The sequence below is a fragment of the Thunnus albacares genome, chromosome 17, assembly GCF_914725855.1.
Source record: "Thunnus albacares chromosome 17, fThuAlb1.1, whole genome shotgun sequence".
Classification (NCBI taxonomy): domain Eukaryota; kingdom Metazoa; phylum Chordata; class Actinopteri; order Scombriformes; family Scombridae; genus Thunnus; species Thunnus albacares.
This window is the reverse complement of record NC_058122.1, coordinates 28,632,585-28,646,925: the sequence shown is the minus strand read 5'-3', so window position 1 is coordinate 28,646,925 and position 14,341 is coordinate 28,632,585. Positions and strand designations below refer to the sequence as shown.

The following is a 14,341-nucleotide window of genomic DNA, read 5'->3' as shown; positions in this document are numbered from 1 at the left end:
AACTCTTATTAGATATCTGAAACCTGACAAGGGGCTGCTGCTTTTTTGTAAGGGATCACAAATCAAAAAAGTGGAGAAATCGCTGTTTTTTTACAAGATGGCTAACTTGAAACTGAAGATAACCCTTCATTTTCACCTCAATAGAACAAGGAGGGACTCTGAACTGTGTGCTGTGTGAAATATCACCCTCCACTGGTAAAAGTTCAGTATTGCATCAAGGTGGTTTCACAGATTTACTGTAAATGAGAAGATGGGGACTTAAGGAATTATATATTTGCACGTTAGATACACTTTGACTCAAATCTTGGGTCAAATTTTTAGATCTGATTCTATCTTTAACTGTTGGTAGACATGAAGACATTTTAAAGTCGCTACAGGTCCCGTATGCTGGAATAACACATATTATCTCTTAAGTATAAATAGGTGATATTGTACTTTAGTTCAATTACTTGGAACAGGTGTAGCAACTCTTTAGTATTTGTCTTTTGTTTTTCCTCTCATGTTCCAGTTACAGTGATGACTTACTGTCTCAGAAATGTTAATTACTAGTGTTTATTTGGGTTACATTAATAGAGAGAATGACCCTGTGATGCCATCTGTTATTTTGTTTCTTGAGAAATTAGAGGCTACTTAACCCCCATAACCACGTCTCAGGCTCCACAGAGCAGAGAGGACTCTAAGTATAACTGTTCCTTTGACAATACTGATACAGTCTCTTAATAGATACACTTGTTTTTCATAATTACCATTTAATGATGATAGTTATGACAGAAAATGTCTTTTATTATTGGCCAGCTGAGCTGTAATTAGATATCAATTTTTGTTATAATATTGTGTTTCAGTGACATTTGCAGCAGGTTCAGGTAAGATGTTGGGAAAGTATTTATGAATCACCTTAAAATTTAACACACAAAGTCATGCTAAAATATTATGAACCATTTTTTCCAAAGTTTTCTTGACTGTGTTTTCCAAGAGGTTTGCTGGTTGTGGCCCCTCTTATTCTGGGGGCCATAGGTTTCACCTCAGCTGGAATAGCAGGAGGCTCCATCGCTGCAGGCATGATGTCCAGTGCTGCAATTACTAACGGAGGAGGAGTGGCAGCGGGAAGTCTGGTGGCTATTTTGCAGTCAGCAGGTAAAAGCCATAATCATTGATGAAATGATGATCATATCAGCTTATTTCTGAAGTGGAATAATTACACAAAATCCTTTTGTCTGATCAACCTGGAACTGAAAGAAACAATAATGTAACATTGAGAACAAGGCTTTGATTGCTCGATTAAAATCCATTGATGAGCTGCTGGCAGTGTTATCTGACTGCAGGTATAACTGGGCTCAGGACCGCCACTGCAGCTACGGGCAGCACTGGAGGAATAGTGGGATTGAAGAAATAATCTGAAAAGAGTAATCTAAAAATCTTTAAAGGAATAATTTAAAAAGAATAATACATTCACTTTTGCCAAATTGTAACAATTATATGAGGTAGATAACTTAATGAAACAGAACTCACAGGCATTAAACTGAAATCTGAGGGAAACAGAGATAATGTTTCGGTGTTTCTCCAAAACACATTTACTGGGTAAATCTGTTTTGATTCTCTATTTTATACAACCTACTCCCGGCTATGATCCATACGGTTTTGTAAGTCATATTGCAATATTTTATGTTTCTTTGACAATTTATGTACAGGTGGACTCGCCGATCCCATCACCCTCAAGCAAGTGCTCATATTTGTCATTCGGGAACAGGGTTTAGGATCCAGCCAATGCTGGAATTTTTCCATCCAGATGATGGACTGGCAAGATTGCCAAAAGCCAACACATGTTCTTTAGTGCTCCACCTCCCCTTGGATCAGAATTACACAGAATTCAAAAAGAACATGGAAATGGGAATCGGTTCTGCAAAGATGTGGCTTTTATGAGGCCATAGAAAGGAATCTGATGGTATTTCTGAGTAGACCAGCTTGTCCTAAAAATAACAATATATGACATGTAGTGACTCTGATCAAAGTCTCTAAATATAACTAAACAAGACTAAACTGAAGGTTTAGTCCTTTAAATGTGATGATGATGATGATGATGATGATGATGATGATGATGATGTAACCTTCCTTGGTTAGGTTTTTTGAAAAATATCGTAACAAATTTTCTTTTCATAAATGTAATCAAGTTGAAGGTTGTAAGTAAATTCCATGTAAAGTTGTATTCTACTGACAAGCCTGTGATGCTGTAATGTTTAGTCCACTTGCCTTTTTCTGCTGTTTAATCTTTTCCTTTAACAGCATTCTCTTAGAGTACAACAACAACAACAACAACAACAAACAAACAAATTCCAAGCATTATTCATGTTTTCCACTTTCCTTAATGTAAAATGCTGTAAATGTCCTAGAATGAGTCAAGACCAGCTTTGATTTATGGGTCTTTGGTATATCAAACAGTTGTCCTACACACAGAGCTGTCAGATGAAGAGCATGAAACCACATATACTGTCACATCGCCCCCTGCTGGATATCTGTGGTTATAAATCACAAATACATTAAGATAAGAGTTTTGAGCATTAGTTTATTTTACAGAAGGGTTTTAATTACAGGTTTACAGTATTCTCAACAGAAAGAAATCAAGTTGTTCTTCTAAAGTTAAATTATAAGTAAAGTACCTCAAAATTGTACTTCAGTACAGTACTTGAGTAAATGTACTTAGTTACTTTCCACCACTGCTTGTAAACATCGAAATCTGAAGAAAGGACGCCAGTGAGGGAAACATGGAAGCAATTAAGACTTGAGATGTGAAACCAGTGTTTATGGTTCATCGCGTCAAAAACGTTGTTTTTACGTCATCACTGACGCATTTTACGTAAAACTACAACAACAACAACAAAAAACCCCTAAAAAAACGAGGAATAACACGCCTTCTGTCACACCTGTGGGCTTTTTTTTTTTTTTTTTTTTTGTCACTTATGGATCCATAGTGACTCTGACGCAGCTCTGCAACCTGTAAACCACGTGACCAATGATCCCTTTTCCGGGATCACAACAGAGCAGTGACGCCCCCACAAAAGCACTGCAGCTGAATGTACAGTGGTCCTGGCTTTTACACAACTTGAACATCCACCAGTGTAACCAGCCAGGATCCGTCCGAGCTGCCTTCCTCTCCGCACACCGCTGCTGAGGTAAGATCCGGGAGCTTCCTCACAGAACTCCGCTCCAAAACCTCGAAGTTTAAAAGTTACTTACTTATCTCTGAAGATTCACGCATGATATAAACCATCTGAAGATGTTTTCTGAATGAATAGGAGCATTTCTTCAAATCGGCGTGCGTCTGACACACAGAGAAGCTCTGTACTTATTAAAATGTCTCTTTAACAACTGTGTCCAGCCTTCTTCCATTGATATGACGTTAACATCAGTGGACAGTGGAGAAGAGACATTTTTAAAGTTATAATTAACCCTAATTTGAAACATGGGCTACTCTGTATGTATGAATGCAAGCCGTATTCAAAAGAACATTATATCAATACCTAAAATTCTTAATTAAACTGATCATGTGTGTACTGCCTAACAAGGAAGTTGACATTAAATTTAGAGTTTTTGAAATGGGAGTTTGGTACGCTCTCTTTATTCTGTGCGCAATTCATCAGGGCGTCGAGGTGCATCACCAGAAAGTTACTTCCTGGTGTAAACAAAATATTTACATCGGGAAAGCGGATGCCACCCTTTAGGCCTATGTGTATGACTTGACTAAAATGTATATATTGAAAATGGGAAGTTAGAGCAGATGAATTTCACCGTCAGGCCTGCAGTGAAAACCCGTCCAGCCAGAGCTGATGTACTTTGTCCCCAATAACATTACAGTTTCTACAGAGAAGAAGCATAAAGAGGAGCCTCCCTTCTTATCTTTGCATTTCCTACTTCATGTCTCTGCCACATTTTCCTTCTCTGTTTTGTGTTTTTATCCATTAATCTCTCTCATGAGTGGGAAATATGACTCAGGATCACAAGTGATGAATAATTTAACCTTTCCAGAACCATCACACAGGAATTTAACAACATAAGCAGCTATAAATAATAATTAAAGTCATGTGACTTTTAGGAAAAATAACAATAATAACAATGATAATAATAATAATAATAATAATAATAATAATAATAATAATAATAATAATTATTATTATTATTATTATTATTAATTTCTTTTAACCCTTATTTCCTTCACTCCTGACTCTCATAAGAAAACTGAATTAACATCTTTACTTTTATTACATACTATTACTTATTATACTACTTATACTTATACTGATAATAAGAGCTGAAGTAATAAGTCGATTAATTGATTAATTGTTCACAATTAAATTAATTGCCAATTATTTTGATTAGTCCAAATTCTCTGATTCCAGTTTCTTAAATGTGAATATTTTCTGGTTTATTTAGTCTCTATGACAGTAAACTGAATATCTTTCGAGTCGTGGACATTTGAGGATGTCATTGTTGGTTTTGGGAAACAGTGATCAACATTTTTCACCATTGTCTGTCACCATTTTATAGACAAACAACTAATCGATTAAATAATCAGCAGATTACTTCTGTTCTTGCTGGAACATCTCATTAATTTCTTACTCATTGAGGCAAAATAACAAACAGAAAACAAATAATAGTGCAGTATCATGATTCAACAGTGATGTTTTAATGATACAATGCAGTTCGTTAATGAAAATTTATTTCTGACAAAAGGATTAAAATATGGTCTAAAACTGGAAAACAGATGATTTGGAACAGTTGTGCAATTTCAGTTCATGTTTGCAGTTAGTAGATTGTTTCTTTCTCCTCGCAGGTTGTATTCAGGGATGTTGCACTGACTGACAGCAATACTTTATTTAGTTCTTTTCAAAAAAAAAAAGTGTTTAAATATAGGGATAAAAGGATGATTCAATTAATTGATTAGTCTACCGGCAGAAAATGGTCAAAGAAAAACTCTAAACATGCTGTTTTCCTTCCTTTCAAAATGAAGATTTGCTGCTTTTCTCTGTTTTTACATCATACAAACTGAATATTTTTGTTTTTTGGACTGTTTGATGTACAAAAAAAGACCCTTAATTAATTGATTGTAAAAAGAAAATAACTGATAGTTTCAGTTATAGCACCTCATTAGTTGTAACACGTGTTATCTTCCCAGCCCAGGGATTGATAGGGCTGCAACTAACCTTCATTATTGATTAATTGTTTGGTTTGTAAAACCTCAGAAAATGCATCACAATATCTTAGAACCCATGGTGACTTCTTCAGATGTCTTGTTTTGTTTGACCAACAGTCCAAACCCCCAAAATATAATATTTGCTGTGATCTAGGACAAAGAAAAGCAGCAAATTCTCACTTTTAAGGAGCTGGAAACATCAAAAGTTTGGTATTTTTGTTGCTGATTTACTTTCTGTTGATCAACTCATTGATTAATTGTTGCAGCTCAAACCGGCAACCTTTCTCTAACATTTCGGCCTTCACCACTCTCTCCTCAGTGTTCATTGTATGTTTCAAATGGACACATTGTTGACGTTCAGTTATGTGAGTGCAAATATTATCGGCAGGATAATTCATCAGAAGACAGAAGCACCTGTTAAAGCTCTGTTGAATGTGCAGTATGTGTGAGGGCTTGAGAGTTAAACTCATCATTGTACAGACTTTGCACTTTGTGTAGCAGGTGTGTCTGTGTGCATACCTGAGGCGCAGCACCTGCTGTTTGTCTCTACAGACGTGCATTCACTAAAATGAGCTTTTTATCTCCAGAAAAGTAATTCATCATCCTCCAATGTCACATGCATGTTGAGTTCACAATGAAGTTGCTGTTCATACTGGGATGGGTTCACAATTTTTCAAGTGTGTCCTAAAACAACAGTCAGGAGCCCAAGTGAACATTGAAACCTGTTTTTCTTGCTGTAATCATTCCTCCTGTTCATACTGACCATTAGAAGATCCCTTCATAATGACCTTACAATGGAAGTGATGGAGGACAAAATCCACAGTCCTCCTTCTGTGCAAAAATGTATTTCAAAGTTTATCTGAAGCTAATATGAAGCTTCAGCGTCCAAATGAGTCAAATCAAGTAGATATCTTTCAACGTTACAGTCTTTTTAGTGCCAAAGTTCCTCTTTTTGTTACTATACTTCCACCTGCAGCTCAACAGGGAAACACTGTCCGAGGAAACACAAAGAGGGAATTTGATGCTAAAAAGACTGTAAATGTGTCAGATATCCACTTGATATGACTAACTCAGACTGCTGAAGCTGAATAGAAGCTTCACATCAACTTTAAAAAGCATTTTCGCAAAAAAAGTCCCATATAAAATTCTGTAATATCTTTAAAACAGATAAATTGACGATACAGTCTGGTTTGTAACGTCACTGACAGACTCTCTCCTCTCCCTGCAGTATTTTGTTTAGATCATGTCTAAGAAGGGAGGAACCCACAGGGATACTGAGGGGCTGGTGGACGCGTCCATCATCCGGATCCCGCCTCACCACTACATCCATGTGCTGGACCAGAACACCAATATCGCCCGCGTGGAGATCGGACCGCTCACCTACATCCGCCAGGACAATGAAAGGTCAGAGGGCAGAAAGAACAGAAAGAATCAACCTGAGATTCAGATGAGGTTCAATTAACCAGATACTGCTTCTTAACATCATTTGTTGTTGACGAGTACAGCTACTCTCAGGTTAACTTGTGGCTAACAGCACTCGTTTGAAAGTAGATGTTTTTCACAGCAGACATTTTGACTGGTCATAGTAGTGTTACTAATAACAATAACAGCTCTGTTCTGTTCAAGTGTCCCTGAAAACCATGAAAGTGTGACAGTGAGTCAGCGTGCTTATCATTTAGCTCAAAACACTGCTTACTACAGCCTTACAGAACTTATTTAACAGACACAGTGCACATTAATAAACATTACTGTAAATGCTCCAAAGTTAGTGAAGAGGCTGTTTTTCATTTGTGGTCCCTGAACAAAGAATACAAAAAGAAATGCTGCTAGTGTGTCATAAACACTGTCCTGGAACATGTATAATACCACTGACATACAAACTGATGGCATTTCATCATTGACACATGCAAAGAAAATGTGCAGATTAAGCTTTAATCCTGCTGATCACCTGCATTTGTCTAAAGGAAACTCTGTCATCCCTCTGTTTTTGTATTGGATCAGTGTGTTATCATTGTGAGCAGGGACACTCTGTTATCTCCCTGACTACACACACACACACACACACACACACACACACACACTTTTGTGTTGAAAAGCCTTTATCTTAGCAGGACAGTACTACTGTGGAGATACTGATTGACTTTATTGCCCACACACTTCCTGTGTTCACTGATTCTTTCTATGCCCCGCCATGTTGCACCGCCATGTTTCTACAGTAGCCCAGAATGGACAAACCAAACACTGGTTTGTAGAGAAGGCCCTTCATGTTTTTTGTGAGTTTCATGGCCGCTGTAGGTTCTCCTACCTGCTTGGAAGGGGAGGGGTATTCAGTTGGTTGCAATCTGCAATCTCACTGCTAGATGCCACTAAAACCTATACGCTGGTCCTTTGAACAGAAACTTAATTAATTAATTAAATAGATAAAAATAATCAATTGATTAATTAAAATTAATTAATTGATTGAATAATAAATAGTTATTTTATGATTTTTAAAAAAAGGTCTAACCTGTTTTAATGACAAGATCGAACATGCCTCCAGAGGGCAATATTTATAAAATTCCAAGTTGATACTGATAAGAAAAGAAAATCAAGTTTTACTTGAGGGAAGCGTGACAGGAGTTAGTTTCTCCTTACAGTTATCATGGTATCACTAACTTTAAGCTGTTGTAACATTGTAAGCCTGGCAAGTTACTGTTAGCATGCTAACAAAAGGTGTTACCATGTTGGTATGTTAACAAACAGTACAGTTAACATGCTAACAAATTGCGCTAACAACAAACATGCTAAGCCCTTTCATAAATATGGGATCTATCCATTTATCTATCTATTAATCATTTGATAAATGATCAAATGTGATGAAAAAAATTATGATTGGCAGATTCTTTCAATTGAAAAATTCAATAAGTTAGCCAAACAACACAATTAAACAAGTTTGGTGGCTTTCAGAGTGATCATTTTGACCTCATGCCATGGATGTATAAAGAGAACTGGACTAACATTGGAGGTGGGGCTCCGTTCATTCCTGTGAAAGTTGCTCAGCGGCCCATGAAGCCAAAAAAGTTCGACCTCTGGGTAAATATTCCGGATCTTCTAGGATCGTGTAGCCCATTGAGCACGCGGGCCAGATACTTCCGCAGCCGAGCCAGCTGCTAACTTGAATGGGATTAAAATAATTCAATCATACAGCTCTTCTAGACTTTCCAAATGTTTCTGGACTGAATGGATCAAATTCTGATAGTAAAACACATAATTTTGAAGGGGTTATGATGCTCAAAAAATGTTATCCTCTGATTTACAAATGTCTCTTTCACAATGTAAATCTATGGGCAGAATTCTTTTTTGGGCCAGTGTGCATCACGTGATGGTTACGGTTTGGCCACTACGTCAAACTGGCTTCAGAACCCGGTCCTGCTCCTGGGTGCTTGCCTCATCCTGTTTCACTTGTTTCTTTCCCAGAGTGCTCTTCTCTCCGGAGCGTATGATCATGGTGCCACCGCGTCACTACTGCGTGGTCGCCAACCCTGTGGCCCGCGATGATAACGGCCAGGTCCTCTTTGACCAATCCGGTCAGGCCAAACTCCGCCATGCCGACCTGGAGATCCGTCTGACCCAGGATCCGTTCCCACTGTACCCTGGAGAGCAGATCCAGCAGGTCTGTGAGAAACTCTGGTGATCCTCTTTTTCATCTAGCGCCATCGTCTGGTCAATACTTTGGTTTATGAGAAAATACCTGCACAACTAATGAAATTCAGTCTGGTTTTTATGTGTTTTATTATGTATTTATTCATAAGTCTGTGTGTGTGTTCAGTGTTTCACAGGTTTCACCCTGAGAACAATGCTAATGCTAAATTTAAACGTAGAAAAAGGCAGATATTTAGAAAAGGAAAAAAACCTAGAGCATGGTTTTATCATGGGTAAAGAATTAAAGTTGTTAATTGTAGAGAGTCTTTATGTTAATTGGTATCCTTATTTAGCAGAAAAATCAATTCATGTTTTAAAGACAGGAAAAAGTGGGACCTGTCACTTTAAATTTATTTTTATTAATTGTCCCAAATTCCCCACATGGTCTACCCTCCTGTCTGATTAACAAACTGAAACACACAATCTTTACAGTTTAATGTTGGAATCTTCCCTGAATGTCCATTATGGTGGTCATGTCTGACACGTTTGTGTATGTGTATGTGTCCATCAGGATGTGACACCACTGCAGATCGTGTATCCGGACACGGCGCTGCGTCTGCAGGCGCTGCTGGACTTTGAGGAGGAGGGAGGAGAGAAGAGAGTGGCTGGAGACGAGTGGCTGTTCGAAGGGCCGGGTACGTTATTATCAGACTCTAGATACTCTAGATATTCATCTGTCAAATCTGTGCTCTAATATAAATATTACAAATGTGTCACCAGTGTTGGGGTAACATTACTTTTAAGTAAGTGAGTAACTTGTTACATTACAACATTACTGCCGTTAAAAAGTAACTTGTTACGTTACAGCGTTACCTATTGAGAAAAATAACTCATAATCCATAAATGAGAACCCCTTTGTGATTCGTTGCACATGTTGGTTATATTGTCCAGAAGGCGCGCAGCCTAATGTACGCCTACCTTTGAATGTATCTGTAACTCTGCAGGCTAATAACAGCAATAGCAGGCACCCCTTTACAGCTCTTTATTAATGATAATGTTTGATTACAAGTTAACATAAAATTAATAGGGTGCTGGTGGGGTACTGGTAAGGTTGGATACCTTCCACTAGCATGCAGCTACCTGCCAAGAAGCAGGAAAAGGTGCATAATGAGAAAAGAAAGAGTGCCAATGCGTCAGGGATCCTCTTTTATTGTTTTTTGTGGCGACAAAAGAAACAGGGAAATACAGTAATATTTTAACAGTAACTGATTGCTTATTTGAAAACCTAACTAGATAACTATTTACTTGAATTGCAAAACTAACACATTACGTTACTGGTTACAACAAAAAAGTAATCTGAGTACTCGTTACCAACAACACTGCGTTTAACATAATCTAAGTATTCAGTTCACGTCTTGATTCTCATAGAAAACTCTCTACTTTTAGGTAAAACAACATGTTCGTGTGTTATTTATTTTAAGCAGGTGAGAAATTGTTTACAGACTGTTGCTCTGACTTAAATATTAAATATCACAATAAATATTAATATTTTTCCTACATACTTAGCCTTGGCCCAAATATGTTTGGCAGATAAATAGCTCTGTATTTTAGAAATTGCAGCTTGTTTTTCTGACATTTTTTATAGTGTCTTATAGTGTGATTGTTCACAAAAGACAAAATTTGATAAAAAGGATTATTTTCCAGATATATTTGCATTGTTAGCACTCTAGTTAAATTATTTCTTGTGCTTTTCACTTACTTAAAGGAGTCAGGTTTATAATTTGGTATAAATTTCATTTTTTCCCCACTTTTGTTGTAAGTTTCTCTCATTTTTGCAAATTTCTAAATGTATTAAAGATTTATTTTTAATTTTCATGTCATATTATTGAAATAGTTCATCCCACGTTGGATATATGACACACAATAATACCGCATATAATTAAATACTTCCTGGTGTTATGTAAATTTACACAAATCACTGCTACAAATCACATACCAAACACGATCCTAAACTACAGAACACGATATCAAATATGTGTTACACAGAAACACATAATAGTGACATATACAACATTCTTATCTTAGTGTCCATTCATGGTCCGAATTAATCTGATGGGGCAAAAGTGTCTTTTCAGTATTTCAGTGCAGGTATTCAGGATCATCTATGTGTTTGATACAATTTATTCTGATATATTTCAGACTAGTAATATTTTTTGATGTTGTGGCAGGAACTTACATCCCGAGGAAGGAGGTGGCGGTTCTGGAGACCACCAAAGCCACGGTGATCAGAGAGAACCAGGCCATCCGACTGAGAGCTCGCAAGGAAGGAGTGGACCGAGGAGGCGTCCGCCGAGTCACAGGTCTCACACACACACACACACACACACACACACAGGAAGGACCTGACATACTGAAGCTTGCAGGCTCTGCACATTTGCATTAATGGCTTCTGCTCGCGTTTGTTATTTAAACGAGTCTCATCAGACTCCTGATGGACAGTTTCTGAAAAAAAGATGAAAATCAATGCAGCAAAACTAGAGATATTCTCTTTTTTTATTCCAAACATTCTTCTTCCTTGTCAAAATTTGGCGCCTATGTTACCCACAAGGCAACATGATTCACTCAACCGTCTGTTATTCTAGCAGTGGCTAATGTAGCCTGGAGCAGAGATAAGGAGTGGGCTACAGACCTATGTTAACATAACTTTTTTATGCTAACATAACTTTAAATTCCAATGGTACTTTTTTTTTAATGCTCACGTAACTTTTTCAATGCAAACATTACTCTTTTTAATTGCTAACATAACTTCTTTAATGCCAACGTAAAATTTTAAATGCCAACATTATTCTTTTTAATGCTAACATTACTTTTTTATTGCTAACATAACTTCTTTAATGCCAACGTAAAATTTTAAATGTCAACATTACTCTTTTTAATGCTAACATTAATTTTGTAATGGTAACATTACTTTTACTGCTAAAAATACTGTTTTTAATCATCTGTTAAATTACAGATTTTCATTTTAAGTAAAATCACACTGCCATAAAAACTGGTTTTAACTTTCAAAGCTGACAGTGACACCAACTGTGTGTATGTGCAGGTGAGGAGTGGCTGGTCAGTAAGGTGGGAGCGTACCTTCCAGGTGCCCATGAGGAGGTCATCGACATTGTTAATGCGTTCATCCTGACTGACAAGGTGACTGACTCCTTCATTCTTCACTGCCTCTCTGTCTGTGTGGTGGGATTTTATTATTATTCTCAGCTGTTTTTAAATCTTTTGGATCAAGTCAAGTCTAAAGTCTTTGAGACGTGACTTGCAAGTCAAAAAGCAAGTTTTTCTGGTCTATAAAGGCTTAGTATGCACATTACAACAGCACAATCACACCAAATGTGTATCTTTTAAATAGTCCAAGTGGTGAATCAAAGCATCTGTCAAATTCAGTGAGATCTCTCAAAATGAAGGTTTAAATATGTTATTTTTGGTTGTGTTTGGTTGGTTTTTCATACAACTGTAAAGAATAAACTTTGTTTTAAGCCTGCTTGGTCACATTAAAACAAGGATCAGTTCTGATTCAGTTCAGCTAACTCTAAAATGATCAAGAGGTGTAAGCGTGTGGAGAATCAGACTTAAAACCAATTTTACTGCTGAAAAGAAGAAACAGCTGTGGACTTCACTTCATTTTGAGTTTGGTTCTTTATTTAAGTTGATTCACCATGTTTAACATCATAACCAATGATCAAATGAAACTAACTTTTCAGCAGTAGTTCAGCTCAATTTTGCTTTAATGAATTTTAATGTCCTGCCACTCAAGTGCAAGTCTTTCATCTCCAGTTCACAGAAATTTTAATTTGCTGTACTGCTGAATTATTCAGTATAGAATAAAAGTCTAGTTCAGTATACTGTGTACATAAATTTTTTAATTAAAAAGGTCTTTGTATGGGCAATATGGTGCAATAATTTACTGACTATTGACACAAAACAGGATTCCATGCCAGTAGTCCACAGGCTGTTGGTCTGGACTGGTTTTCTGTGCTGATAGTAGTTTGTTCTTTGGTACATAAACACAATTTCAACTGGAGGGGGACATTATTTGAGGTGGGAACAGACTTCGACAAAAACACCGGACCTCTTGTAGACCACTAACTGGACATTTTGACTGTCAAGTGGTTTTTGTGCCTAAATCTAACCATTTTAACCCAAACCACAGGAAGGATTTGTGCATCACCTGCAAGCAAAAAAGTTCCTCCATCTTGAAACAATTTGAATTCATGATGATCATGTGATCTTGCACAATCAATACCAATGTGCATGTGTATTAATTCCATACCAACAATAAACAGACTATTGATACAGAGGAATCTGTGCCAACAGCCACTTCCAGTTATGTAGGAGAGCTATTTTCATAAGCCATTTTGGTTTCCAACCTCTCCTGCACAATTTTCAAACTTTTTTTTTTTTTAAAGTTCTTACTGTCTTTTTAAATATATATGTCCAAATAAATTTGGTAATCGATTAATTGACTTGTGTAACACAGACTGGTCAGATTGTGGGTTCCTTCTTTGATTCAGAGCCACAAAAACAAAAGAGAACATCCTTCTTACAGTCTTACAGAATTCTTTTAGTGAAACTCTCTGTGTGCCATCAGAAAGCGCTCCACGTTCGTGCTCTGCGGCCGTTTAAAGACGCCACCGGGCGGGACCGGCGTACAGGGGAGGAGTGGCTCGTCACCATGGCGGACCGGGAGGCTCATATCCCCTCTGTGGCCGAGGAGGTGGTGGGCGTGGTGGATGTAACCACTCTGAGCAGCCGACAGTACTGTGTGATCCTTGACCCGGTCGGACCTGATGGGAAACCTCAGCTGGGCCAGAAGAGGGTGGTGAAGGTGAGGAGATCGACCGCTGGGTCTGAATTTAACTGAATGAACAAATGTTTTTGTGAATGAATAATGCCCAAATTGCTTAATTAAAAGACAAGATTTTGCCTTATTTTAAGATGGACTACTTTCTATATCTTATATCTTAAATCAAGATTTTAAGTGCTAAAAGTTTCTCTAGCATTATGAGTTTCTGATCTCAGTTTTCTCAGCAGTTTTTTATATGCAGTGAAAAAGACTGGAAGGTAAACATGGATGTAAACAAATAAATAAAATAAAAATAAGTAAAAAAAATACCTTCAATAGATTCTTTGGAACTGGAGGAAACACACAAAGAGTTTTGGTGAGAAACACTGAAAGTAAAGATAACTAAGATAGATTAAACCTATTTTTTTGAGCATCTTTAACTTCAATTTCCGACCATTTACTGCTTATATGAAGCTTAACAGGTTTAAATCTGTCTTTTTTACTAGTTTTAAGGTCAGATAGTGTTTCGTAGTGGAATTTAAAGCTAGTTTTAAAGCTAGCAGATTATTTTCTCGATCAATTGTTTTGTCCTTAAAACGTCCGAAAATAGTGAAAATACCTGTTATAATTATCTGAGTCAAAAGTTTCATCTTTAAATGTCTAAACAATCCAAATCCAACCCAAAGTTATTCAGT

The 14,341-nt window shown here is 37.1% G+C and overlaps 1 protein-coding gene across 1 annotated transcript in view; it reads left to right on the top strand.

The window, feature by feature from the left end:
* The first annotated feature begins 2,715 nt into the window (after window positions 1–2,715).
* Window positions 2,716–14,341, top strand: part of LOC122966176 (major vault protein) — a 23,307-nt gene continuing 11,681 nt past the window's right edge. Inside the window, exons 1-7 of the mRNA XM_044330178.1 lie at window positions 2,716–3,167; window positions 6,414–6,589; window positions 8,642–8,837; window positions 9,378–9,501; window positions 11,035–11,166; window positions 11,907–12,001; window positions 13,452–13,688. Coding sequence (XP_044186113.1) covers window positions 6,429–6,589; window positions 8,642–8,837; window positions 9,378–9,501; window positions 11,035–11,166; window positions 11,907–12,001; window positions 13,452–13,688 — 945 coding nt within the window. The 5' untranslated portion in view covers window positions 2,716–3,167; window positions 6,414–6,428. The remainder of the gene's footprint in view (window positions 3,168–6,413; window positions 6,590–8,641; window positions 8,838–9,377; window positions 9,502–11,034; window positions 11,167–11,906; window positions 12,002–13,451; window positions 13,689–14,341) is intronic.